The sequence below is a fragment of the Chelonia mydas genome, chromosome 8, assembly GCF_015237465.2.
Source record: "Chelonia mydas isolate rCheMyd1 chromosome 8, rCheMyd1.pri.v2, whole genome shotgun sequence".
NCBI classification, from domain to species: Eukaryota; Metazoa; Chordata; order Testudines; family Cheloniidae; genus Chelonia; species Chelonia mydas.
In genome coordinates this window covers 46,394,137-46,420,811 of record NC_057854.1, presented here as the reverse complement: position 1 = coordinate 46,420,811, position 26,675 = coordinate 46,394,137, and the positions used below count along the sequence as shown (strand labels likewise).

General features: G+C 44.8%; 1 protein-coding gene across 3 annotated transcripts in view; it reads right to left on the bottom strand.

Moving 5' to 3' along the window:
* Window positions 1-26,675, bottom strand: part of RXRG (retinoid X receptor gamma) — a 106,911-nt gene that overhangs the window by 32,373 nt on the left and 47,863 nt on the right. The window contains exon 1 of one of the 3 annotated variants that reach the window (XM_043521255.1): window positions 20,349-20,679. The exons of the other annotated variants lie outside the window; for them this stretch is intronic. Within the exon in view, the coding sequence (XP_043377190.1) occupies window positions 20,349-20,397 (49 nt within the window). The 5' untranslated portion in view covers window positions 20,398-20,679. Of the gene's footprint in view, window positions 1-20,348; window positions 20,680-26,675 lie in introns of those variants that run through there. 3 annotated transcript variants of the gene reach the window in all.

The following is a 26,675-nucleotide window of genomic DNA, read 5'->3' as shown; positions in this document are numbered from 1 at the left end:
GTCAATTTACCTCAAATCTCATGCCAAAGACAATACCAGTAGCCAATCCGATAGTAAACTAACAAAAGATTTATTAACTAAACCCTGGTCTACACTACAAAATTACTTCAGTATTACTACATTGCTCAGGGGTGTGAATAATCCACTCTCGAGCGATGCAGTTACACTGACCTAAGCACCCGTGTAGACAGCACTAGGTTGGTGGGAGAGCTTCTCCTGCCAACATAACTACCACCTCTTGCAGAGGTGGAGTTATTAAGCCAATGGGAGAGCTCTCTCCCGTCGGCTTAGAGCGTCTTCATCAGATGCGCTACAGCGCTGCAGCTGTAAATTTCTAGTGTCGACCTGCCTGAAGAAAAGAAACAAGACAGTTATTTACAAGGGTTAAAGCAGGTAAATATATACTCACAAATGAGTTACAGTCTTAGGTTTCAAACACTGATAGAAGCTGCTGTAATGTGCAAGCTCTCTTTGTTCTTTAGAGCTGACCCAAGCTACACAGCTGGGGATCCCTTGCTTCTCCTTAGACGTCCTGCCCTCTCCCTAGAAGTCCAAAGTGCACAGGGATCTTTGCTTATGTCAGGAATCTTTTCCTCTCAGAGTCCAAACAGCATAATGGTAGCAATTTTTCTTGCCAGGGATTGTTATCCCCTTCCCCCAGAGCTCAAGCTGATGGGACAAGGGTTTGTGCAGGTCTCCACTTCTTGGGTGTTGGAGGAGCAATCAACAAAGTCTTTTGTCCACTGTTCCGGGATGACTTGTCTGATGTCTATGGGCCTTCTTTTGCTAGGCAGGAGGCGACACCTCTTGTGGTAAGCTAGTATCTCACCCTCGGTAAGGCTTCTCTCCTGACTGGAGGTGTTTGCACTTTCAAAGCAAACACTTTTGTAGTTACAGAGCAAAACACTTAAATATTACCTTAGAGCATGGGATACTGATATTCCAAGTGAGATTAATGCAGGCAGCAACTCACAAGCTGTTCATAAGTCCAAACACCAAACACATTTCTATAAAGCCAATGCCCATTTTAAAAACGCTAACACACAGGTGAGCCAGACTGGTTTCCAGCTATGCGTTTGTCAGTGTTTAATAAGGCCTGTGCATGAGCTGGCACCTGGTCTGCCAGCATCACACACCCATGGCTGTGTATACAGAAAGGAAGGAGGAGCTGCACTGGTTGAGACCATTGGGGCATTTTGTCTGGTATCTCATCTGGCCTCCCACCATACCAGATCACACCACTGACCCATCTAGTCTTGCATTTCACCTCTCCTCAACCAAGAGCAGATTGTTGATCCTTCTAATCAGCATCTTGCCCCCTGCAATTCCACATCAGATCACTGGCATCTCACCTCCTGTCATAGATCAGACCCTTGACCCATCTAGTCTGTATCTTGCTTCCTATAATACTGTTTGAGTCATTTGTCCATTTAGTTTGTTATCAGAATGCTCCAGTTTCAAGAGTTATTTCAGGCTCTTATACAACCTTTGCTTTGACTATTGTGTTGGAAGATATGCTAAGATAATCAGTGCACAAAAATCCAGAAATGAAAACTCACACCAGTTTGCAAATTATATATCAATATCCTCTTCTGTTGAATGAATGCGGTACTGATAAAAGCTCTTTGGTTGACAACTCAAGCTAAATCAGTGCAATGGATTCTGGGTAAGTTTTCGAGTTACAGTACTTACAGTACCGAGATACACCGAAAGTCTGAAAAGTACTTTCATTTTTCTGCATTTAAAACTAGAACAAGTCAGCTGTGTTCCTCTAAATCCAACTGAACAACACAAAAAACAATAAATGGATCTCTCTAAGCTGAACATTTTTAGAAAGTGTGCCATGTTTGGAAGAGGCTGAGTGATTGGAGAACAGAAGGAATGAGTTAGACAACAGTCAAGGGCCTGTCTCCTGAGGGGAAAGCGTTCTTACTTGGAAACCATTAGGAAACAGGACATTTTCCTTATAATTTCTCTTCCAGCTGAAGAATCACTATATCCCCCTGTGAGGAGATTGAGCAAGAAAAAAGTGAAGTGACTCCCTTAAGGTCACATAGGACATTGGTAGCAGAGCTCAGATGAGAAAACACAAATCCTGTTTTTCATGCCTTGGCTCTACCTATTAATCAAGACCACCTCTCTTTGCCTTGAAGGCTTCTGTTGTTGTCATTGTATCCTTTCGGTATGTGTTCCTTTCCCACTGGGAAAATTGATCCAAAAAGCAAAAGTAAGAATTGACAAAGACCTTTTCCCCTCCCTGTGCAGAATTAAATCTGAAATGGGTTGATAACGGCAAAATCCAGTCCTCCTTGACTCTGACAAATGTCTTTAATGTTATTCAGGAAGCTGACCTTTTCCCATCTTTATTGTGCAACTTCCCTCTGAATCAGATTTGATTGTTACTTCAGGTAAAATAACAAACACTGTCACATAAACAATTTTGCAGCAATGTTAAAAGAAGAAAAGCTGCCTTACTTGCAAAGCCAATAGAAACCAACAGTCATACTCTACACCGGTGGCTCTCAACCTTTCCAGACTACTGTACCCCTTTCAGGAGGCTGATTTGTCTTGCATACCCCACTTTTCACCTTACTTGAAAACAACTTGCTGACAAAATCAGACATAAAAATACAAAAGTGTCACAGCACACTATCATTGACAAATTGCTGACTCTCTCATTTTTACCATATAATTATAAAATAAATCAACTGGAATATAAATACTGTATTTACATTTCAGTGTATCGTATATAAAGCCGTATAAACAAGTCATTGTATGAAATGTTAGTTTGTACTGACTTCGCTAGTGGTTTTTATGTAGCCTGTTGTAAAACTAGGCAAATATCTAGATAAGCTGATGTACCCCCTGGAAGACCTCTGCGTACCCCCAGGGGTATATGTACCCCTGGTTGAGAACCACAATGCCAGCCATGGACAATCAGTTGTGACGACCTTTTCTCTATGCACCGTCACCTCTCCATTCAGAGTGGAATACTCTAGGCATGAGGGTTCTGCTTTGAGAAACCAACAGAAGAAATACCACTCCTCTGAAAGGTTAATGGTAGGTAATGCAGACCACAGATGGGCCAGCTAGATCAGAAAACATTAAAGATGGAAAATCAGATAGCAAATCTAAGGCTGCTCGTGCGGCGAAAAGAAATGACCACACATTGTGAGATAAGAGTTCAGTCCCAAGCCTTACTACAGATTTCCTGTGTGACCTTGGGCAAGCTCATTTCACCTCTCTGGGCCTTGTTATCCCCAGCTGGCAGATAGGGACAATAATGCTTAACTATGCCTTACGAGGTTACTGGGAGGCTTAATTCATTAATGTGCGTTAAAAGTATTGAGAGTCTCACTGCTATAGGAAATGATTATATTGGTCTGATAAAATCATGAAATCTATCTATCCATCCATCCATCCAGGTACTTATACAGCCACCATCATTGCAGTATCCGAACTCCTCGCAAACACCAGTGAATTTATCTTCACAACGTTCCTGTCAGCTAGAGAAGTATTATTGTTCCTTAGGCATATATAACAAACTGAGGCACAGGAAGATTAAACGACTAATGACTTGTCTACATAGGGAAACTGACTGAAACAGCTATTCCAGAATAGCTCCCTTTGTGGACTCTCTATTTCTGAATAAAAGTCATTTTATTCCAAAATAATTAGTGTGCTTCCAAAGGGGAGTAATTATTTTGGAATAAAATCACTTCTATTCTGGAATAGAGTGGTCATACAAGCATCTATTCTACCATAGGTTATTCCAATCCATTTCCCCATGTAGACAAGCCTAAGATCACATAGGAAGGCTCTAGGAAAGCCATGAATTGAATCCAGGCCTCCAGAAATGCCAGTCCAGTGCCTTAACCACAAGACCAACCTTCCTCCCTTTCATCCAAAACATTTACAAATCAGTTTATACACAGTAAAGCTCTGAACATCCTTCACAACGCCCACCCATAAATTGTTTTGTTAGGTAAGTGAGATATGGGATGTGCCAGGTCTGAGGACAGCGAGGGGACAAAATATCTAATATCCTACACTGCAAACACAGATGCACTGCCACTGTTCTTGTCCCTAAGCATGTCTAGATCTGACATTGATCAAACTGAAAATGACAATGGGGAAGATCCCAGGTCCAATGTCGCTAACTCCTGCTAAGATAAAAGACAGAATACAAATACGTATTTCATGGATCAGGGAGGATTTCTGGGGAAAACGAGATTAAAGTGGACCGCACTCTATTGGCTGAAGAAATTGAAGATGGAAAATTTAGGGGTAATTGTCAAGTTAGATGACCCTACCAAGGGGATAAACTTCCTGGTGGTCATGCAGAAACAATGCACATTAGAGCTGTGACAGTGCCTAAATCCACAAGACCGGAACAGAGCGGTCAAGCAAAAGAATTACATTTGATAAGGTAACAAAATTGGCTGATGCATCCTGGGTGCCGGACGGCAGACAAAACTGGACAAAAAAAGCTCACTGCTAACCACAGTTAATACTCCACATGTAGAGCTGGTTGTACTTGTTCAAAGTAAATGGGCTCGATTGTTATAGAAAAAGGCTGTGTTTTCCACCCAAAGAATAAAAATTGTGAAAAAATTGTTAACGTCTTCTAAATTTTTTGGTCTCCCCCAACATTTTCTGCAACAATTTTTGTCCAAAATGGTATTGAAATTTTGCACTTATAAAAAAATGGTTTTCAGAAAATAAAAAAGAAACATTTATAAGGATTTCAGTAACTGTTTTTATAGCATTTCTTAGTTTAGTTTTTGAACCCAGTGAAATGGAAACGATTAAAAAAATGACAACGTTTAAAACAAAAACCATTTAGATCATCTCTACCCACAAGGGAGGTATGGATGCACCTGCTCATTCCTCAGTATTCATTCATCCTAAGAAGTGTTTCAAAAAGAAAAAGGACTAAAGACACACTGAGCTCTATGGACTACAGCCATTAGGGATGACAGGCATAGGTGCTGAGAGCTGTGGCAGAGGAAATGCTCTGGAGTGACAAAAGGGAAGAACGGCCCCCGGTACTTTGTGCACCTTTTCAAGCATGCGCTTTGTGTAACGTTTATCTGCAGAAGAGCATAACAGCAGCACAGACCCCACTGTGTATCTGTGGTCAGGAGATATTTTGCAGACAGTGTTGCCACCTCTCACAAATTTATCAAGGGTGTCACTTTTTTTTTTTTTTTTAAGTCTCCCAGAGTTCTGTGGGTATGGGGGAATCTCAGCTTTCATGAAAGACCCAAAAAATTATTACAACATTTGTGGGTTGTTTTTTTAAATTCCAGCTCATGGAGTCATGTTCATATGTGAGAATCTCCGCGTGCATTGCTTTAAAAAAAAAAAAAAAAAACACTTTCTAGCTCTCCTGACTGGAGAAAAGCTTGAAAATATGAACCCTACAGATTCAAAATCCAGAAGGCAAATTAAAAAAAAAAAAGTTTTAAAAATCTCATGATGTTGGGCGACTGACTCATGAGTTGGCAATACGGCATGCCATTAAATGTCTCCGTGTGTGTGTGTGTGAGCACCCATATAGGTGGCTGCCTTCAGAGAACGAGAGAAAAGGGGGTCAAGTTAGATCCAGCCAAATGCATCATCAGAGCAACTATGGTAACTTCCAATTTCTCTGTACATACATATCTATTCTCTTACTATATGTTCCATTCTATGCATCCGATGAAGTGGGCAGTAGCCCCCGAAAGCTTATGCTCTAATAAATGTGTTAGTCTCTAAGGTGCCACAAGGACTCCTGTTCTTTTTGAGGATAAATATATTAGTCACGTGCCTCAGCAGTGGCTCTCAAGCCCAACCCTGCAGACACAGCAGCACTCACAAAGAGGAGGCCACCAGGGAATCATGTAGAGCTAGATAAGTTGTCAGGGATGTTGATTTTACCTCTCCACATTCACACCGCACCTTGCAGGCATTTTGTCACCACTGAGATCTCCTTCTGAAAGTGTCAGTGTTTCAATCAGACACCCAGCAAGATGTTACCTTGACCCAGATGAAAAAACTGATTGCCAATGCAGGCACACACACACTGGCGTAATACGATCTAAATAAAGAGGCAATCGTTACGGTGGGCACAGAAAGAACTGGCGGTTGCTACTACTGCAAAACACCACTGGCTTTCCATTTACGTCCAAGTCTCTCCCATCCATGGAAATACAACTGTGCACAGATTGAAAAGAACAGTGTGAAACAGCGGTCTGCTGGGCGGGGGGTAGGTGTGGGGGAGAAAATTCACAGTGGAATTTTAGCACAAGCCTTTTAAAGCAGTCATGGACAAAAAAAAGTATCAAAAACCACCAGCTGACCAAAGAATGGTATTGCGCTTGCGGAAGTATGACCCTGTGGTTAAACACAGAGCAAGAACGGATATGGCAGATGGTTTGTGTCAGGGTTTGACACTATGAAACAGTCGTTCGAGCCCCATGTATTTTCCCGAAGAAGAGCTCTGTGTAAGCTGGAAAGCGTGACTCTCTCACCAACAGAAGTTGGTCCAATGAATGATATTACCGCCCCTGCCTTGTCTCTCTCATATCCTGGGACCGACACGGCTACAACTACACTGCAAACGGTTTGGCTATGTCAGGCAAGACATTGTCAGTGAGGAAACTGGACTAAGCAAGCACTCCCAGTTGTCTACATGGCTAGAGAATATCACTGCTGGTTGGTCAAAAGGAAAATGATGGGGGTCAACCACACGTGAGAGGGCTCTAGACACTGAGCAAGGAACTACCCTTCACGGAACTTTGTGGCTGCTCAGACAAACTGCTGTGGAGCATACAGCAAAAAGGTAGGTTTGTTTGGACTCCAGCTGTGTTGTTTGAGTTACTGTTAATGCGCAATGACTTACAGGAATCTGAAGAACAGATGGCTCAAGGAACTACCCCTGGCACCCAAGACCCTCTGACTCACTGGTTCTCATCAGCATGGGGTTAGCAGCAACCAAAAGCTGCTGCTATCTATTAGCCTCTTCAGTGGCACCACACTGAAGCATGGGGATGAGATCCTGACCCCACTGAAGTCAATGGGAGTTTCGCCCAGTCACAAATGAAGAGAGTAGTCTCACACTTAGGAGTCAGGGGCATGCCTAAGATCCAGTGCCAGCAATGCCGCTGACTCACTGTGACACCCAGGGCAAGTCACTTCACCTCCCTGTGCCTCAGCTTCCTCATCCATAAAATGGAGACAACACTCCTGAGATATTAGGCTTTAGCATCTGTAAGGTGCTTTAAGATTCTCAAGTGAAAATGTCATAATTTGTATCACAGTAAGGCCTAGAGGCCACAATCAAGATCAGGGCCTCACCGTGCTAGGGGCTGTACAGACACGTGGTAGGAGACAGCCCCTGCTCCTAAGAGCTGAAAGTCTAAACAGACACAGGAGGCAGTATTGCCACCATTTTACAAACAAGGAGCTGAGGCACAGAGCGACTAAATGACTTACCCAAGATCACACAACAAGTGGGTGGCAGAACCAGGAACTGAACCTAAGTCTCCAGCATCGCAGCCCAACCATCTTGCTATGCAAGTGTGGCATGTATAGCATTGTTATGGTGGCAGTCACTAGATGGCACTGTAACACATAGTTTTACACGTTCTTTTTGTTAGCAGGCAAGCAGTGTACTTTCTTTGACAAAACACTGTAGTTGGTTTGCTGATGTTGTTGCTTTGGGGGAGCTGTTGCAAACAGCAAGAGTGTTTGTCATTAGCTTTAACCTCTCTTGCTAGAGTCAATTTTTGGTGCAGATTTCTTTGCTGGGACCTGAGCAGTGGGGTTTGGGTGAGAATCCTGAACGAGGGGATGGCCTGTGTGCAGTTTGTGACCACCCCTCTTCCAGGACAGGTGTGTGTATCGTAAATAAAACAAATTACACTAGCAAAGTACTCAGGCTCCACACCCCTGATTTCTCCAACAGGAAACAAGGGCCTGATACTTGTAACAGCTCTGCAGAGGGACAGCAGAATTATTCTTATCCTTCAGTTAGCAAGGAGAAAATTTCAGCCTAGAGGGGACGGGGAGAGTCAAGTAGCCCAGCAAGAAGATGACCTGCTGTAGAGATTATGATGTTATTGTGGAGGTGAACGGACACTAAATCCAGGGGAAAAAAATCTTCTGCACCAACAGCAACCTGGGGGGATTGAAATCTCAGCCTTTCCCAGCAACTTTGGTACAACACGACATTTAAAACAGGCTACCACGGTCCCAGAGTCTGTCCGTCAGGTAATGAAACATGACAAGTAAATCCTGGAAATTCCTCCCGACTGCAATGTATCATTGTGAAGGGGAAGGGCGGGCTGTTCACTGAGCAAAACAAGAATCCCAGCCCCACTGCCATTTCAGGGAGGGGAAAGAGCTCAGATCTACCTGCCCCAGCTCTCACCCTCCTACAGGAAAGCCTGGCTCAATTTTCATATTTACCGGACTCCAAATTAGATTTGCAGCCACGCACCAAACACAAGGCCTGATTTTCCCTGGCGCATGTTGGTTTCACGCTGGTATAACTCTGCTGACTTCAGTGGGGTGCCTCCTGATTCACACCAGTATCAAAAAGAGCTGAACTGAGCCCTTATCCTTCTGTAGCATTTATTAGCTCAGTAATGGCTGGACACAAGTTACAAGAGCAATACAATGACGTTAACTCTTTAGCATCTGAATACTCTGCAGGAACACAGCCAGGTATTGCCATACTGGAATAGACCACGGATATCCTGGTATCCTGTCTCTGGCAGTGGCCGATACCTGATGAAGGAGAGCCAGCCTCCTAGCCAACAGTGCAATAGTGCACAAAATTTCTTCCCATCTCCTGCAGAGATCAGCTGACACTCTGCAGCATGCAGTCTGGTGACCCTGTCTGAGCATGGATAACTACAAATGTGGTTAGCACGAGCATAAAAGTATCTAACCCTTTGTAAATGCAGCTCCAATAAGTTCCAGATTCAGGACTGGGTCTGTTTGCTTATTTATTTTCAGTCATTGATCACATGTTTAAATGCTGAAGTTAAACGGAAGCGCTGAGTGAGTGCTTTGCCTGTCTTGGCAATTACAGCACATTTGTCTGCCCCAGACAGGAACAGTTGGTTTTGAAATTCATGTGTAGATTAAATACATTGCTACAGCAAAAAGAGAGGGGCTAGGGGAGGAGATTAGCAATGGCTAAAATCTGCCCTACTGGCAGAAAAATACCTGACAGGAAAGCCAATAAATACTTGATTTTAAACATTTTAATGACATTACAGCTTAAGGCCATCATGACCTATGGTACCATGTTTACCAGCCAGCTGCTGAGACACAGAAAGAGGACAAAAAGCTTTGAATCTCAGGTTTTGTCAGGAAGGGAGGGGGCGGGTTTAGCTATTGGTGTAGTGCTGGTGCACCCATGTAAACTGTTTGAAACCGATTTAGGCTGCACCAGTGCAAGTCACAATTTACACCAGTGCACTCTACGCTGGCAGTTTGCTGTGACATAGGTGTGCTACACAGGTGAGTAATCCTCCATATGGACAAAGCCCAGAAGCAAAGGTGTCCAAACTCAGTGAGCTAAAAGAGCAGCCCTTATTCACAAGCCACGTTTCACCCATCAGAGGGCAGTCACATGTGCATACTCACTCACACAAATATCAAACCACCATGCACCAAAACAAGCATATAATGCAGGGACCAGAGTTATAACTGATTAAACTGGCCAGGTTTGCAAACCTGCCTGCTTCTTGACATGTGTAAAAATATCAGATGCCTCCCTCTCAGCCGCTGAGTTTGTAAATTCTAATCCTTGTTCTCGTCTAGGGACCAGAAACATAAATGGGGATCGCTTCCCAGGCACCTTCAAAGGAGTGAAGCTGCTAAAGGAGACAGATTCAGTCAAATACACAGGCATATGCATGTGTGTGCTCAGGGATTCAAAAGTACATGTAAGTGTGAGGGTCTCGCTATAAGTGCATGTCAGTGTGTGAGTGGGAGATGGTATGTCTTCTCTATCCCAGAAGAGTCTATAGTAAATGGAAAACTAGGGAAATTACAGCACTAAAAGTGACAAGTCAATGAAAGCTGAGCACCTGAGCGGAGAAACAAGCCTTTTAAGTCAAGGTTGTTGTTGTCAAGTTAGCTTTTGATAATGTCTATTTAACTCCAATACCTAATGTACTCTTGGGAGAAAGGATGGCTGTGTTAAAGATTCGACTGTCCCTTCAATTAAGGTGTAAAAACCCATAAGAAAAATCTCTGAGACTCTCTAGAAATCCACCAGTAGGTCTAGGGATGACCAGATTTGCCGGTCCTGATATTTAAGGATCTTTTCGGGCTTTCTTTATGTATCATAATGAAGCAAAAAGGGCATGAGCTCTTTTTAAAAAATCATTTTTAGGTTGCTTTTAAGAGACAATATATCTTGGAAATAGTTAATTTCTATGGAGAAAGAGATCCAAGACTTTGTTTCCCAAGACAACTGTGCCTTGTCAGACATATACGTAGAAAATATTTACAGTAGGTGCCCGATTCTCAAAGGACCAGAAAATCCTCAGAAAATCCTCGGAGGTGTGCACAGAAGAACATAGTGGAAAGGCCAAAACAATAAGAGGGAGCTTCTCAGACGCAGGAAGAGTGGGAACCTTCTACTGAGTCTACTGCTTGACAGACATCCACCCTTATGGGAAAGTCTTGGAGAAAAAATAACCAGGATAAAACCAATAGGGTGCTATCAAAATCTAATAGAGTTCTATTGAAAGGACTCTAAAAGCTAACTGCAATCCAAGAGGAGTTTTGCCATGGGCCTTAAAATGGCCAGGATTTCATCCAGAGAAATGAACAGAAAACAAGACATTTTCTACAGGTTTTTATAGCCATCCAACAAAATTCTATAGAAGAGAGAAAATTCTCTATTAAATTCTACAGGATGGTTTAAAAACAATCCTATAGAAAGGTTATTGTTTTCTACACAATCCTACAGGACTAAGGGCAGCATCAATCTCTATGTATCAGCTCTACTATTCAATAAATAACGCATACTTCCCATGACAGATGACCATCGCAGGGGGAAAGCGATGTTATACAGCACCTTCTTTCACACACACCCTGGAAATCTGAGTAGATCGTGCAATGGTTAGAAAAAATAAATAAAATAAGCTTGAGGAAAGGAAGACAGTTTCCCCAGGTGGTCGTGCCTGTTTGAGTTGTGGAAATATCTGCACTCTCTTTTGGCACTAGTAGAAGTAAAACATGGTGCACTATTGTGACAAGAATATAGAGGAGCTCACAGCAGATCTTATGTGTTCCCAGCTCCTTCTCTGCTGGGTTTCCCAGCTCAAACCATGCTAACCCCATTCGTTAAGTTGCCCCTGTATTTTGCCATCTTCCTCTGCTCAGGCCAGAATTCCTCTCATTTACCATTGTGTTCCTTTCTCCAGGCTCAGATCCGCACTGTCCCATCAAAAAGACCTGGTCCCCTCCAGCCCATTCCATTCTAAAGTTCAGATCCACTCTGCAGCATCACAGAAACTGCCCTGCTCAGCCACGTCTCTCCAGCACTCTGGGGGTGTCTACACTGCAGCTGGGCGCGTACCTCACATCACGGGTAGCTGGAGTTGTGCTAACATCACTCAAGCCAGCAGTGCGGACACAGCATCTCCAGCCATGATGCAGGCTATACCACAAAAGCAGCCATGCAGCCAATCAGAACGATCAGCGAATCAAGGATTTCCTCTCTTCCTTCCCTGGTTTCCTCAGTCCCAAAGGTCTCCTCTCCCTGACGCTATACAGTAGCTGCCTTTTATTCATTGGCTGAAGTGGGTGGAGAATAAAATTCAGGAATCCTGCAGGCAGCAGTAACATATTTGGGCTTCGTCCCAGAAAAATGGAGGAGGCTGAGCCCGCCTGTGAATTATAGTGCAGTGCCAGCTCTGCTGGAGTTCAGGTTGAGCATCGCTTTTTGTAAAGGTCGCCCGTTTTAAGCACTCTAAAGTCCACATTCTTACTGGGACGGTCTTGAAATTTGCTGTGCCTCATGTTGGTGCAGAGTAGGAATAGCAGACCAAGTTTGGGGTAATTTAAGCAGCAGGCTCCCAAGAAACAGCCCTCTCCCCAAATCAGCTGTTTACAAAATCACCTGGCTTTTCTATTTATTTATTTATTTATTGCATGCACCAGGGGCACAAACAGCGGCGCAAATTTTTCCCGAATTTGATTCCAATTGAGGATTGATCTCAGCCAGTGCATGGCACCCACTGCTCTTTTGGGAAAGCAATACTGGAAAAGTCAAAGGGTAAAGATTGTAACTCCAAGTTGGCACGAGCTGAACCGATGCACCTAGACGACTGAAATGCTCCTGTGCAGCAGGACTGGGCTCTCTTGAAGCCAGAGGCTTTGCAGGCAGTCTGTTGTGTCAGTAACTGTGTGGCTCAAGGTGACATCCTGTAGGGCGTGAACCTGAGCTGACATTTTGAGCACTGCCCTCGGCGGTTTTCAGATGACGTGTGCTATGCCCATCCTCCACCCCCATTCTGCTGGGGCTCCCTTTGGAAGTCAATGGGGGTTTGGGCATTGACTTCAATGGGGCCCAGGTTCTACCCAGTATATTTAATGGTGCAGTGTTCTTATCAAGACAGAGGAGTTCCTTACCAACTGCATCCTCAGGGAATGAAAGCAAAACAATCAAGGTCGAATGCCCTCTTGGCTACCACTGCACTGTATGGGGGCAGCAATTTCCCATGCAAAAAAGTGGAACTCAGTGATTTTAAGGCCAGAGGGGACTGCTCTGATCATTTAGTAAGACCTCTTCCAGAGAACCTCACTTAGCAATTCCTGCAACAGGCCCATAGCTTCTGGTTGGGTGGGACCATCTTTTCCAGAAAGAACTCCAGTCTTGATTTAAAGACTTCACACATGCTCGCGAGTCTACCATCCCTGGGTAAATCATTTGAATGGTTAATTAATCCATTGCTCCTTATTTCCAATCTGAATCTGTCCGGCCACTGCTTCTTATGTCCTGGCCTGCTAGATACAGGAGGCCTCCACCGTCCTGTTGCAAGTGTGTGGCCACCGCCACTGCAAGCTGCAGAGACCAGAGAATTCTTGTCCTTCTGTTCCAAACACTACAACCCTCTAGCACACAAGGTACAAGAGAATCTCTCCTGTGGCTGTAGCATTTGAACGTATATCTATGGCCACTGGAGGTATACGCTATGGAAATCCCATGTTAAAACACTGATTTTTTGAGAGACTTTTATTGGCACCTCCAGCACCACAGCGCCCCCTTCTGAATCGTTCGCAGCACCGCGGCTTGCGGCGCCTGGGTTTTCCTGGGAGTTTTCCTAGTCAAAGATTGACCTGGCCTAACCCTATTTAACTTGGGAGAGCTGACAAGATTTCAGCCTGAGGCAGCATGGCTGCAGGCCAAGCTAGATGAGTACTTATAAAGGGGACTTTGTGGCAAAGCCAAATAGTTTTAATCTCTGAGCGAGTATGCCAACGAGCATTAGCGGCAAATGAGACAGCCACTGCAGCACCCCCTGGAGCCATATTCTTTATCACATGTATCCTTTTAACAAATAAAAACGTGTACGTTTCAAAACCTTTTCAGATCCTCCCAGCCTATACAGCGAGAATGGATGAGTCCACGGAACATCCTTATTGCATGTGACAACACTTTGTGTCTAGGAGGACATGTTGCAGCGGGACAGCTAATGGACCGACCCAAGTGGCTGATGATTCTTTGAGGCGTTGTTTGCAAATAAGGCAAGTTCCCATGATATTGCAGGGAACAGTGTGATAAGAGCCCCTGAGGCTGTACCAGGTCGCTGAAGTAGAAAAAAAACTGTTTTGTTACCAAGCTCAACAATGGACATGTTTCTTCTGGGTTTTAGCTGGGCTTCCACAGTGAAACCCTAGAGCATCCACCAAGTCAATCCTCAGGTCTTCCCTGAGGCAGGGAAATCTGTCCCTCCCCAGACAGAGTTCAAGGAAATGCCACAAATTGGAACATCTCCTCTCCTCTGTGTGGGTTATTCCCACTTAGAGAAGAATGAGCCCCCAGTATCTTTGGTTGAGAGAAATTAGGGCAATCAACTGTCACGTCTTGGCTCCTGCAATGGTCAGGAAGGACTTCACACCTCCCCCTGTATCTTTACTAACTGAACTGCAAGTTTTCACAAACCGCTGCCTTAGACAAATCCTCCACATCAGCTGGCCAAAAAAAAGATCATAGATTAAGGGCTTTGGAGGAGGACAAAACCAACTGATAGGCCAGGAAATTATGGAAAGACAAAGGTGGTGGCTAGGACACACCTGGAGGAAAGAACCGAACAATATAACAAGGCTCGTTGGACTGGGCTCTCCAGAGCAAGAGTTGACAGGGTAGACCCAGAACAACTTGGAAACATACAACAGAAACAGAAAGGAAACCTATCAAACTAGCTAGGGAAGAAGCTACGAGTGGGTCTATGCTTACGGTGGTGTGTAGGGTACAGACATGGCATGCCCATATAGCAGGGTATAAAGAGCAGTATAGACAGTGAGGCACTGCTTAGGCAAGTAGAGTAGAGCAGAAGGCCCCACAGGCCTGAAGCCCCGGGTACATACTCTACACAGCTCTCTACCTGCCCAAGCAGTGCCCACCTCTGTGCTATTTTTAACAGTATAGCGTCCTGCTGCCTCCTGACTACCAGAACCTCTTACTGCCGCACGTAAGTACACACCATAGTGAGTTTGGATGCAATCTGACTTTCACTGTGTCATGTAGCTACATGAACCCTACACGCCACCACAAGCACAGACAAGGTCTAAGACAGCAGCAAGAAACCAGCAAAAAAAGGAAGGCCTGGGTGAAGGCCCGAGGATCTGCATGGAATAAAGCAAGTTTACCAGAGAATCTCAACGTCCATTACCAATATCGACACATTCAGCCTCCCAACCCCCTGGTAGGCAAGTGTCAGTATCCTCATCTCACAGGCAGGCAGCTAAGCTTCAGAGAGACGGGACAGGCAAGAGCTGAGGAGACACCCTGCAGATCTGAAGAAGAAGGGGATAGCCTGGTGGGAAGGGGACAGACAGGCAGGGAGTAAAGGGGTTACCACTTTTGCTCCTCAGTCTTGGTCAGGAGACTCTGAAACTAGATGTTAGGGGCCCTCAACTCATCACACACTGCTCCTGAGGGCAATGTCACTTGGAGGTTAAGGAGGGCCAACTACAACTCACCTACCGCTGGTAGTGACGGGGTAGACAGACACGTCTGGCTTCCTGACTCCCCTGTCTGCCAGGTGGAGTTGCTGGGTTTTAGCCACCGGCTAGCATGGAAGTGGCCAGCCTTTGAGACCCCATTTTCTTGCCTGCTAGTCAACCAGCACCTTGCTGACTCTCAGCGCCTTCTCCCTACTCCAATGAGAGGAGGGGGAGGAAGTGCTTAGCCTCTGGCAGGGCTACTGATGTAGCAGAAGCTGCAAAGAAGCTGACCCAGAGTGAGGGGTCTGGACAGGGAAGAGGAGTTGAGGGACTGAAAGAGAGGACTGAGAGATGAGATGGGTATTGGCAGATTTTGGCAGACAGGAACTCACGGATTTGAGGCAGGCTGTATAGTAAAGCGTCTACTCCATAATGTATGCAGATTCTGCACAATCTGTGCAAATGGGATCGGTAAATGCTGTACACTGTTTCTGTCTTTTTCCTGCCACTCTAGGCAGATTGGAGGTAGATTAGACAGCCTCTGTGGGGTTCTATCCAACAGCATCAGATGCAGCAATTCTGACCACCACAGCCCTCTCTGCATTGCTCTCACCTGCCAGCTTTTGAACTAGCTACCTCTGGATGTACTTGCCCAATCTGCCTCTGGAAATCAGCCATTAATGGAGATGTCCATCCACATATCCAGCCACCTCTTCACAGTCCCAATTTCCGGCAGGTTAGTTTTGAAAATCTGGCTCCTTGTGGGACATGCTCACTATTGTCCTTCCATCTTTGATATTAATGTAAATATTTGTACGCTGAGCAGTTGTATGGTACTGACTGTCAGGGTGACCAGCAGCTACAAATAAGATCTAAAGTTTGGGGTTTAATAACAATAGATCCGATTTGACAGTGTTGCTATGGATTTTTTTCAGAAAGGACAGAACTGCCTGGGTTTAGCAAAGAGTGAAACAGAAGTTCAGGAGAGGACAACAGAAGTACATAATTTCCATGATATCCTAGTTACACATGCCCTAAACATATCAGGATTACCTTCTCTTTCTGCAAAAAGAAAAGGAGTACTTGTGGCACCTTAGAGACGAACCAATTTATTTGAGCATAAGCTTTCATGAGCTACAGCTCACTTCATCGAAATCTTATGCTCAAATAAATTGGTTCATCTCTAAGGTGCCACAAGTACTCCTTTTCTTTTTGCGAATACAGACTAACACGGCTGTTACTCTGAAACCTTCTTTTTCTGCTTAGCCACTTCGCAATTAGCCAGAAAAAACTCTGCTTATGGCAGCCAAATGATTGTGTACGCTGCCTGGGAGAAAAGATGTGCTAACTAACTCTGGATTACAAGTGGTTTGTAAGTGGCTATTTTATTATTAAACATAAAATGTTCACAATAAAATACCTAATAATAAATCATTCATAATATTTCACACTTGCAATGCATTTCACCTTTGAAGACATTGATTGATTTGCCTATGTATGTAGGTAAAAAATGACATTAAGACTAAGAGATTTCAGGCCAGCAGGGACAATATAGTGATAATATAGTCTGACCTCCTGCATAACACAGGCTGTACAATTTCACCCAGTGATTCCTGCATCAACCCCAGGTTGAATTAGACCCTTTCTTTTAGAAAGGCCTCCAATCTTGAGTTAAAGATTACAAGCGATGAAGAATGCATCACATCGCTGGGTCAGCTGTTCCACTGGTTAATGACACTTGTTAAAAATGTGTGCCTTGCTAGTGTGAATGGAATACAGGTGATATTAAGGGTGAGAGTAAATATCAGTAACCAGAGGGTTAAAAAAAAAAAAACAGTACAGGGAGGTGGGAATTATCCCCAAAACAAGCATTAGTAACCCAAGGAATTCAGAGCCACAAGAAATCCAGCCATGTTAAGGTCTGGAAATGGCCAATTAGGGCCCCCAAACCACTAGACCTTTGCCTTGTAGTGATATCGTGCAATCATGAGGACGACATTTTAGTGCTTGTGATCCCAGATTAAACCAATTTTTAAAAATAAATTAGGGTGGGGTTTTTTCATACGTTCTCCCTCATGGTGTCAGTGCAGGTAGGGGATATGAGTGAGAGGAAGGGGCTAGTAGCAATGCCAAGGGCAATGGGTGGAGATCAAAAACGTGCATGAGATCTAGAGGGGAAGAGGGTTGTGTGTTGCGGGGAGAACAACATTCCTGGAGGAGCCCTCAGAATGCAAAGACATCGGCACTTAGGCACTGGATTCCCTAGGCCCCCACTTCACATAACACCAGTGCCCCATCAGAGCCCCCCTACCCTCTAGGCTCACATACATCCCTGCGTCCCCATCCCATCTCCCCAGTGCATCCGACACACCTGCTTTATTCTTCCTCCATCCCTACAACACCCTCCTTGCTCCCGCAGTACCAGAAAGCAGCACTGTGGGGAGCCAAGAGGAGCGGGGAAGCAGCCATGTGGGGACACTGTGGGGTGGCACCTTTAAAGAGCTGCAACAATGGGGGTTGAGCAATCTGCCAATAAGAACCCCTGAGACATCTACAGACCCCCTCACGCCAACTCATTACGACTAATGGAAATGCAGCATGCAAATTAGCTAGGGAAGAAGGGCCGTGATTGATTCAGTAACCTCTCATGTCAAACTGCCCCCCCCCTTAATTTAAAGGAAAGTTTAGAGTTAACCATTATGTGCAAGACCGATAGAATTTAATAAACAATAATAACTTACTAAAACAATCCATATGTAACACATTGACCATGTGTGTTTATATCTCTGTGCGGCTGATCCACAGCGGTTTGCCGCTTGGTCCAGCTAATCAACTTGGTCCCTTAGCTCAACTGATCATAGTTGTTTCTGAAGAACTAGAGCCTGACTAATAGTTTTTGAGTGCTCAGGATTGGCAGTACAGAGTCAGACACAGTCTCCCATTCACAAATTGTCCCAGCAGCCATCCAAGCTCCTACCCAACCACCCGCTCACAGGCAGGGAGAATATGCTGTCAAACAACATGCACGGCTCATTGAGTATGCTCCAAAATGAATTTGCAGTCACTTATAAAGCTTTCCATTCAATCCCCAACTCCCAAAAGTATTTATTTTTGAGTGGGTCTCTCTCTGTGTCAGTGCAGCGTGCCTAACACATTGTGAGAGTGCTAGAATACAAAGAAATTAATAATTATTAATAACGATATTGAGTGCTGTCGGACCCACTGAGTTAAATTAAGGTGTTATAAAGGCCAATTTCTATCTGATCCTTCAACCACTGCTGAGTTGGCATCACAGTTTATTGTGCCTCAATTGACAGGCGCATCTCAAAGAGGACAAACAGATGAGATAAACTGGTTTCAGACAATGCTACTGTTACTTTTTCCCTAAAGTATTGAGCTGTTGGTAGGGTGAAAAACACCATTATAATAAAAGCTGCATTGATCTTTGTGGGTGGAGCAAAAATATCTCTCTTCTTCCTCAAAAAATTTCATTCATACCTAAACGTCACAAACTATCACCCCAAACTTCTTAGGAGCAGAAACCAATACTCTGGTGGAACTCACTTCAGGAGTAGGGCCCTACCCCACTTTAAACGTCAGCATTTGTTTTATTCATTTATTTGGCTGTGTCCCTGTTCAAAAACAAGGGTGTGGTTTTTTTTTTTTTTTTTAAATAATGGGAAAAGTATGGGTTCCCCCTCCCACAACTCAGAAATGGATTTTATTCTGATTTTCCAAACAAATTTCCCCTTTCTGCCAAAACCAAATCATAGAAAAATTCAGACTGAAAGGGGAATGTTTTGGGCAAGTTAAGGGTGCATGAAAACAAGGAGACATCATCATCAGCTAGTGTAAAGCCAAGTGTGAGAAATGCTAAATATAAATATTGTAAGAGCCAAATGAAAACTGCTCTAGAGCTTTGTATAATTGAACACAATGGTCCCTGGCCCCCTAACCACCTCCCATTTATCTGAGAAACCTCCCCTATTTAACTCAGACACCTCTTCCCAATGTCTCTATGAAACTCAGATGCCAGGCTGAGAATCCATGGTTCAACATATCAGTACGTTCAGCCCACTAATGACAATATCTTCAAAAGTGCCCAATATTTTTGGGCGCATGCCCAATTTGAGATGCCACTGATTTTTGTGGGTGTCACAAAAATACCCCCCAAAAATATTCATTCACGCATACACTTGAGTGCCCAATTTGAGTCACAATGGATCTGATCCATTATTGCTCTGCTCCATGTATGTCATTTACTCTAATGCAAAGCAGGTGTAATACACACATATACTGATATGGCAGCGTTTTATACCCCCTCTGCACTAGTATAAGTGCCTGCACCAACTGCACGGCAAAAATGAATTGGGCCCATTGTGTCTTACGTTTGGCAGCCAAACTGAGCGGCTACAGCTGAAAGCTGTCCTTCATCTCCTTCACTCACACTCAAAGAGTAACAAAAATGATCATCCTCAAGAAATTCAAAGCCTATAGTCCCTGCAAGAGTTCTGATTCCTGCAGCTCAGCGCTTCTCACTGGCATGCGGCATATCACGGTGCATCACAAATTATAACCAAAGTCCATTGCAGACGCCTGCCTTACTTCGCTTGAAGTCCCATTTTGCTACATTTGTCAAAGTGTCAGACTGTTATTTATCAGTGTCCAAGGGGTGGGGGCAGTTGTGCTGGACAGAAAAGAGAATGTTCTCTATGGGGTTTTTTAAGGAAAAACTGCTGTATTAAAATCATTTGTTTCCTCCAAAAACACAAACAGGTAAAGAAGTCCAGTTGGAAAGATAATTATGTGATATTATACTATTGTTTTGATTAATATCCACCATTCACAGCACACACAAATAAGTACATGCATCTTTCAAATGTCTTGTCCAACCTATGCAAAACTTTAGAGAAAAATTCCTCTCTGGCTTGGATCAAACACACAAAATTTCTAGGCAGACTAGTTCAGTTGTGGTGAAGATGATGGGGTTTATTATAATAAGAAGACAGTTTCACTCTCAAGCATGTAGAGACTGTTGTAAGGTTACAACGATCTAGCAGCTAGGTAAATGCTTTTCTACTTCCCATTCACATACTCTGGCAATTTAAACGGTCTGTCCGTCTAACCCAGAAGGCTAAGATTGCAAGTGCAAGTGCAATACTTACTGCCAAAGCCAGCAGGAAACTTAATGAAGTGAGGATAATTCCCATACATGTTTAATCTTCAGTTCATCCCTTTCTTTTTTTTAATACAACTGCCTCTCCTCCGACTTCAAAGATCCTTAATATTCAGCACGGTCTGGCAAGCTTGGGGCAGTGCTCTGTGATACCATGGAATCTCTGACAATGCTGGGGCAGCTGCCTCCTCGGGTCTATAAGAGATCCTCCAGATGAGAGACTTCATAGCATCTTCAAGACGGTAGCAGCTGCCGTCTGTAATTTGGCATACTGTTGTTCTACTGCTTTCCGATTCAGCTCAGGGCTGGGCTTCCGCACTCAGCTGTTACAGCTCCCTGCAAATTCACACTGCACTACCCTGGTGGCATAATCTACCAGCTAAGAGAACAATCGATGTATGACAGCACTGGTATAGGTCAGAAATTCAAGGGGAGGGGGACGGAAATTGTTTGGGGGGTTGTGGTTTTTTGCACCAATAAAAATGTGGTGCAGGTTATTGTAACTACTATTATTATTATTTATTTACAGTAGCGCCCGCTGTGTGGAAGATGCTTTCAGAACACTCGGGAAGGAACAATCCCTGCTTTAACGAGATTGCACTCCGCAAACAGACGTACAGATAAGCCCACACAGGTTAGGGGATGGGGAATAATGCATTTCCTCCCCCAAAATTTCAAACAGTTTGATACATATAGAATTATAACTGTGACAGGGAAAAGGTCACACTCATGGTATCGGAAATTAAAGTTCATACAGTCCATCCATCCATTGGGTGCCCATCATAATGGCCTCAAAGCGCTAGACACTAGAATGCTACAATTTGGTTTTAGGTAGCACCATAAGGGTTTTCAAACAAGTTTTACAAAGCAATTGCTATTTATTTCGGATGGGGTTTTCATAGGGCCTAACGAGGTTAGGAATCCAACTCCCACTGAAATTCAATGGAATTTGGGTGGGTAACTCCTTTACGCCCCTTTGAGAACCCTGGCATTGTTTATTTGCAATCAGTGGCTCCGACACTGTGCAAAGCTCTGCCCATTCACAGACCCTGCCTCAACGTGCTTACAATCTAAGAAGCCAAGCAACACAGAAAGGGTGAGGGGTGCAATATTTATACATAGAGCACTACCAAATTCATGGTCCATTTGGGTCAATTTCAGCGTCACGGGATTTCAAAAATCAGAAATTTCATGATTTCAGCCATTTAAATCTGAAATTTCACAGTGTTGTAATAGTAGGGATCTTGATGCAAAAAGGAGTTGTGGGGGGGAGGGGGTTGTGATACTGCTACCCTTACTTCTGCGCTGCTGCTGGCAACAGCACTGCCTTCAGAGCTGGGCAGCTGGAGAGTGGTGGCTGCTGGCCAGGAGCCCAGCTCTGAAGGCAGAGCCACCGCCAGCAGCAGCTCAGAAGTAAGGATGGCACGGTATGGTATTGCCACCTTTAATTCTGTGCTGCTGCTGGTAAGCCACTGCTCTCCAGCCACTGCTCTCTGGCCACCCAGCTCTGAAGGCAGTGCAGAAGTAAGGGTGGCAATACCATGACCCCCCTAAAATAACCTTACAACTCCCTTTTGGGTCAGGACCCCCCCCCCAGTTTGAGAAACGATAGTCTCCCCCATGAAATCTGTATAGTATGGGTAAAAGTACACAAAAGACCAGATTTCACAGTCCGTGACACATTTTTCATGGCCGTGAATTTGGTAGGGCACTATTTATACACATTATACTGCATGTGTTAAGTCCATATCTGCTACACCCAACTGCCCCTTAGCTTAGCCATTTCCGATTTCTAGTAGGCATCCCAGTGGAGGGTGCTGAAGACGGGATCTGGAGGAGGTGGTAGTAGAAGCAGCAGATGAGCGAGCAGTCACGGCTGGCAGAGTGGAGCTGGCCAGGGTGATGTGTTAGGAGACATAAGTAAGGAGGGATAAAGCTGTGGAGGGCTGTGAAGGCAAAGGAAGGAAGTTGGAATTTGAGGCAATGATACAGGAAAGTGCCAGTGGAGGGATTCAAAGACAGGGTAGGGGTGGCGTGTGAACTGGCCAGAGTGATGGGATAGGAAGGGGATCTTAGCTGTGGTGCGAATGAACTAGAAGTGGGGTGGGTGAGGAGCAGGCCAGAGGGGAGAAGGGCTGGATATGATGAGGAAGTTGAGAAGAGGTTGGGCAAGTGTTTTAACTATGTGGCTATGAGGAAAAGCTCAGATGCTGGGACTATTATGGAAGAAGCAGCAGTAAGCTCTAAAGGTAGCTTGGTCAAGCGAGGCGTCAAAGATGGCTCTCAGGCTATAGCTCTGAGTGATGGCAGAGTTGTCTGTAGTGGCAGGAACTGTGGGGGAGGGAAGAGGGCTTTGGATAATTCAGTTCAGGACATGTTGCTAGCAAGAGATCCAACAGATGTCAAAGACAGGCTGGGAGGCAGGATTGCACGGAGGGTGGGGAAGTAGATTTATAGGGTTTCAATACAAGGATGGTAGCTGAAGCCGCAAGCAGATGAGATCACCCAAGAAATGGAAAGAAAAGAAAGAAAGAAAGGGGGGCCAAGAACAGAGCCTGGTGGGATAAATCAATGAGCAAATGGATTAAATCAAAGTTGCTTGACCTTTCAGGCATCATGGGCCATGCTGGCTACTTGCCAGCAGCCCTAGGGCTGCAACACAGTTATAGATATATTCAGCTCATCAGTCTACATTTCCCTTCCCTAGAGAGTAAATGAACCATGTACAATAGAAAGCAACACAAGGAGCCAGCTCCTCAGCTCGTTGACTTCAATGGCACAGCACTCCAGGAGTCCCTGGCTTCTCTCGCTCTTTGGATTCTAGAGATGGGCAGAACGGATCTAATTCTTATATGAAGGCTGAGATCCCCATGAGGGTATCCCTGGCAGAGGGAGGGAGGCAAGGGGGTGCAGTGGACTAATGCACTGGCTTCTGATCACTGGTGGCCTTTGTTCAAGTCCTGACAAGGGAAGAGAGGTAATAGGATGCTAGCTATCAGGGGGATTTATAGGTGGGCTGAGGTATTGAGACAAGCTGACTCATGCGCGGTATTTTAGTAGAACAGAACATAGGATGAGCGCAAGTGTTGATAGGGACAGGATGAATCTGGACCCACATACCTACTTCTAAAAGCAAGCATAGTACAGGCGGGTCAGCACACAGCTCTGTCCCCATCAGGGAAACCCATCTTTGGTCACATAGAGTTCCAAGCCAGGAGGGACCCCCAGCCAACCACCAGAAGAAGATCAAAGGATTAGAATCCTCAGGAGACTAAACTATGGTGAGTCACAGCCAGAGAAGAGGAGGGACTGAGGTGCAGCAGGGCCCGAGGCCCTGCAACGGCAGGGAATCCCGAGGCTTTCTGGTAGTCAGGAAGAGATGAACCCCACCTAACATGACACACTTTGGCCAGCTCTGTAAGCAGCAGTGATAGGCACAGCCCTGGCTGACTGGAGAAGAGGTTGTTATGTCGCCAGACGGACAGAAAGAGGAAGAGAACAATGGGAGGGAAGGGAAACCTTGAGTGCCCTGGGTGCAGCTCACAGTCCAGTGCTATGGGTTCAGCCCAGGAGAGCTAGTAGCTACGCTGCTTGACCCTGCAGATGCTGTGCAGGGAGACTGCGGAGGAAGGAACATTTGACATGCAAGCAATAGTGAGGGAGAAGTTAATAATATGCAAGCTAGACTCGGGAAGACCTGGTGCTGTCAGCCCTGAGGCGTTCTGCAGGCAGGAGAAGGAAAGGTTACTCTTCACAGTTCTAGTTCTTCCACAGCCCGCAGACAGCCCCAGGCCCCAGTGTCTCCTTTAGCCTTAACGAGAGAGTTTAGAGAAACCCTTTTTTAAAAAAAACACTGGCATCCTGGCCCTGTCTACTCTGTGCATGGCAGCATCTATTGGTGTCTCTCTTTGGGTATCTGGCTGTGTGCGCGTTTCAGCAGGTATCAGCCAATGCCTGTACGTAACTGTGTGGGTCTGGAAGTGCAGGTGTGTCTGTGTTTGCAAGTGTGCCACTGTGTTGCAGAACAACAAAGGGCTACTGAGACGAGCATTTGGAGCAAAAGGTGTAGCTGAAGATAGAATCCGTGCAGAATACTAACCGTACTAAAGCTATTCTAACCGAGTGGAGTGTATGCTATGGAACAGAAAATCATATCCTGCACAGGTTCTATTGAATGCAAAAACATGTCATTCCAACATTAAATCTGAGAAAACACACACACACACAGACAGAGAACATTTTTTAAAAATCAAGATTTTCAACAATACATTAGCAATCCCCTGGCCTCCTTTTACATCCTGTTTATTTTATTGTATGTATGTAGCAACATAAATGACAATATAATAAGGTTAGCTTTCAGCAGGGGGGGGAAACACTAGTATAGGCCTACTTAAGTGCTTTGCTGTATCAGGGCTACAAAGTGCCACTTGTGCAAAATTCAGACAAGTAAATGTTCAATATACCAGATGAGAGCATATCTGTTTATACGACAGCATTATATTCTATCCCATTCAAAACAGAAACTAACATTGACCAGCATCAAGCTGCTCTCAACAAAGGTCTTTCTCCTGAATGCCTATAGCTTGTAAAGCACCCAGGAACATGGATATGTCGTTATTCCATTTTAGCGCATACTGCTTTGCCTTGTCTCTACTGAATTTTATCTGCTATCATGAGGCACTATTTCCTAGCATGGTTCAGTGCCTTTGGAGTCCCTGCATCTTCTCCAGTTCTGACTAACATAAGTGATGTTGGGTCATCAGTGAGGGTACAACTTTGTCATGGAGGACACGGGTCCGCAAGTTCAGGCTTCAGCCCCGAGCGGCGGGGCTCGGGGAGGAAGCGCCACCTCCACCCCTTGACTCACTTCAATTGGCCACCCAGCCCGTGGGTCAGTGTCAATGGCTCCACGTTACACTGGAATACTTTGTTAAATTGTTACACATTTGTTTGCTGCTGTAACCATACCCCGATTTTTTTACATTTTTACCACGACTGTTCTGTGAATTTTGCCTATTTTTACTATGAAAAAATCGTCTCCATAGTCATCAGCAAATTTCGCTACCTTATTGCTCATCCTTTTGTCCACATCATTGACAAGTATCTTAAACACCACTGGTCCTAGTAAAGAACCTTAGGCACCCCCAGGGTTGTTATTCAGCATTTATCGCCGCTTTCCATGCTGAGCATTGACCCCATTCTCTGTCTGGTAAGTGCCAGTCCAGGCTTGTACAGAGGAAGCCTTCGTAGCAGACCAGCAAGTTCTACTTCTTTGGCAGCTTGGCCTCCAACTCTTTCCCTCTCCCAGCCTATTTCAATGGCTCTTTCTTACGAGGAGGGGTTAGGCCAGGGGAAGTGGGTAGAAGGAGACAGAGAGAGTTGTAGGCCAATTTGCCAAAGAAATGGCGGTTGAAGGTGGGGCTGGTTGAAAATCTTCCATCAAAACTTTATTTGCACAGAAATTTGGGTTTTTCAACTGAAACTATTTTTGGGGGGTGAAAAGCACCTGCTCTCTGAAAAATTTCCATTTTTCATCGAACCTGAACATCCAATTCTCAGCCAAAAAGCAAAAAATTTGGGTGTTCACTTGCTGAAAACAGAAACAAAGAAAAATTCGTTGGCGGGGAGGGGAGAGGGGGGAGAGGTTTCAACAAAAAAGTCAACATTTTCCATGGGAAAACAACCAGCCAATCTGTTTTCCAACCAGCTCTACCTGAGGGTCTGCTCTAGAAGCAGGGCTCCCTCTGCCAAAGCTGCTGTGGTTTGTCATCAGAACGCAGCCTGCAGCTGACATGCCGTAGGAAATACATTAGATTGCCACTGATTTAGGGACCATACAATTCCAGCTACTGATCTCTGCATGAAACCGATCTAATGGGCAGGGGTGCAGCTAGCTACACCTGCCAATGTGCTGCCTGCTGCACCACTGCTTCTAACCTCATGCTTTCTCCTGTACAAATACCACCACCATGCTTCTGTCGGTGAGAGAATTTAACCTTGCTAAGGTCCAAGTTAATTTTGTACATCTGCCTGTGACTGGGAGAATTGGTTCTGGTTCTGTGTTAGAACTGGAAACGAGTATTCTGTGAAACTGGGAAGCATGTGAGGGCACTTGGCTACTGCCAAGTCTAGGCAGTGAACAGTGCAAGTCAAGGTTGGATTTCAACAGGATTTGAACAGCTGACTATGCTGATTTTTCGTGGTTGCCTTGCTTTGGAGCAGTCACATGAGATCTGTGCCGATTTTTAGTGCTCAAATTGATTTTTAGTGCTTATGTGAGACCTGGGCAACCTTAACTTTAAGTTAATGAAGCTTT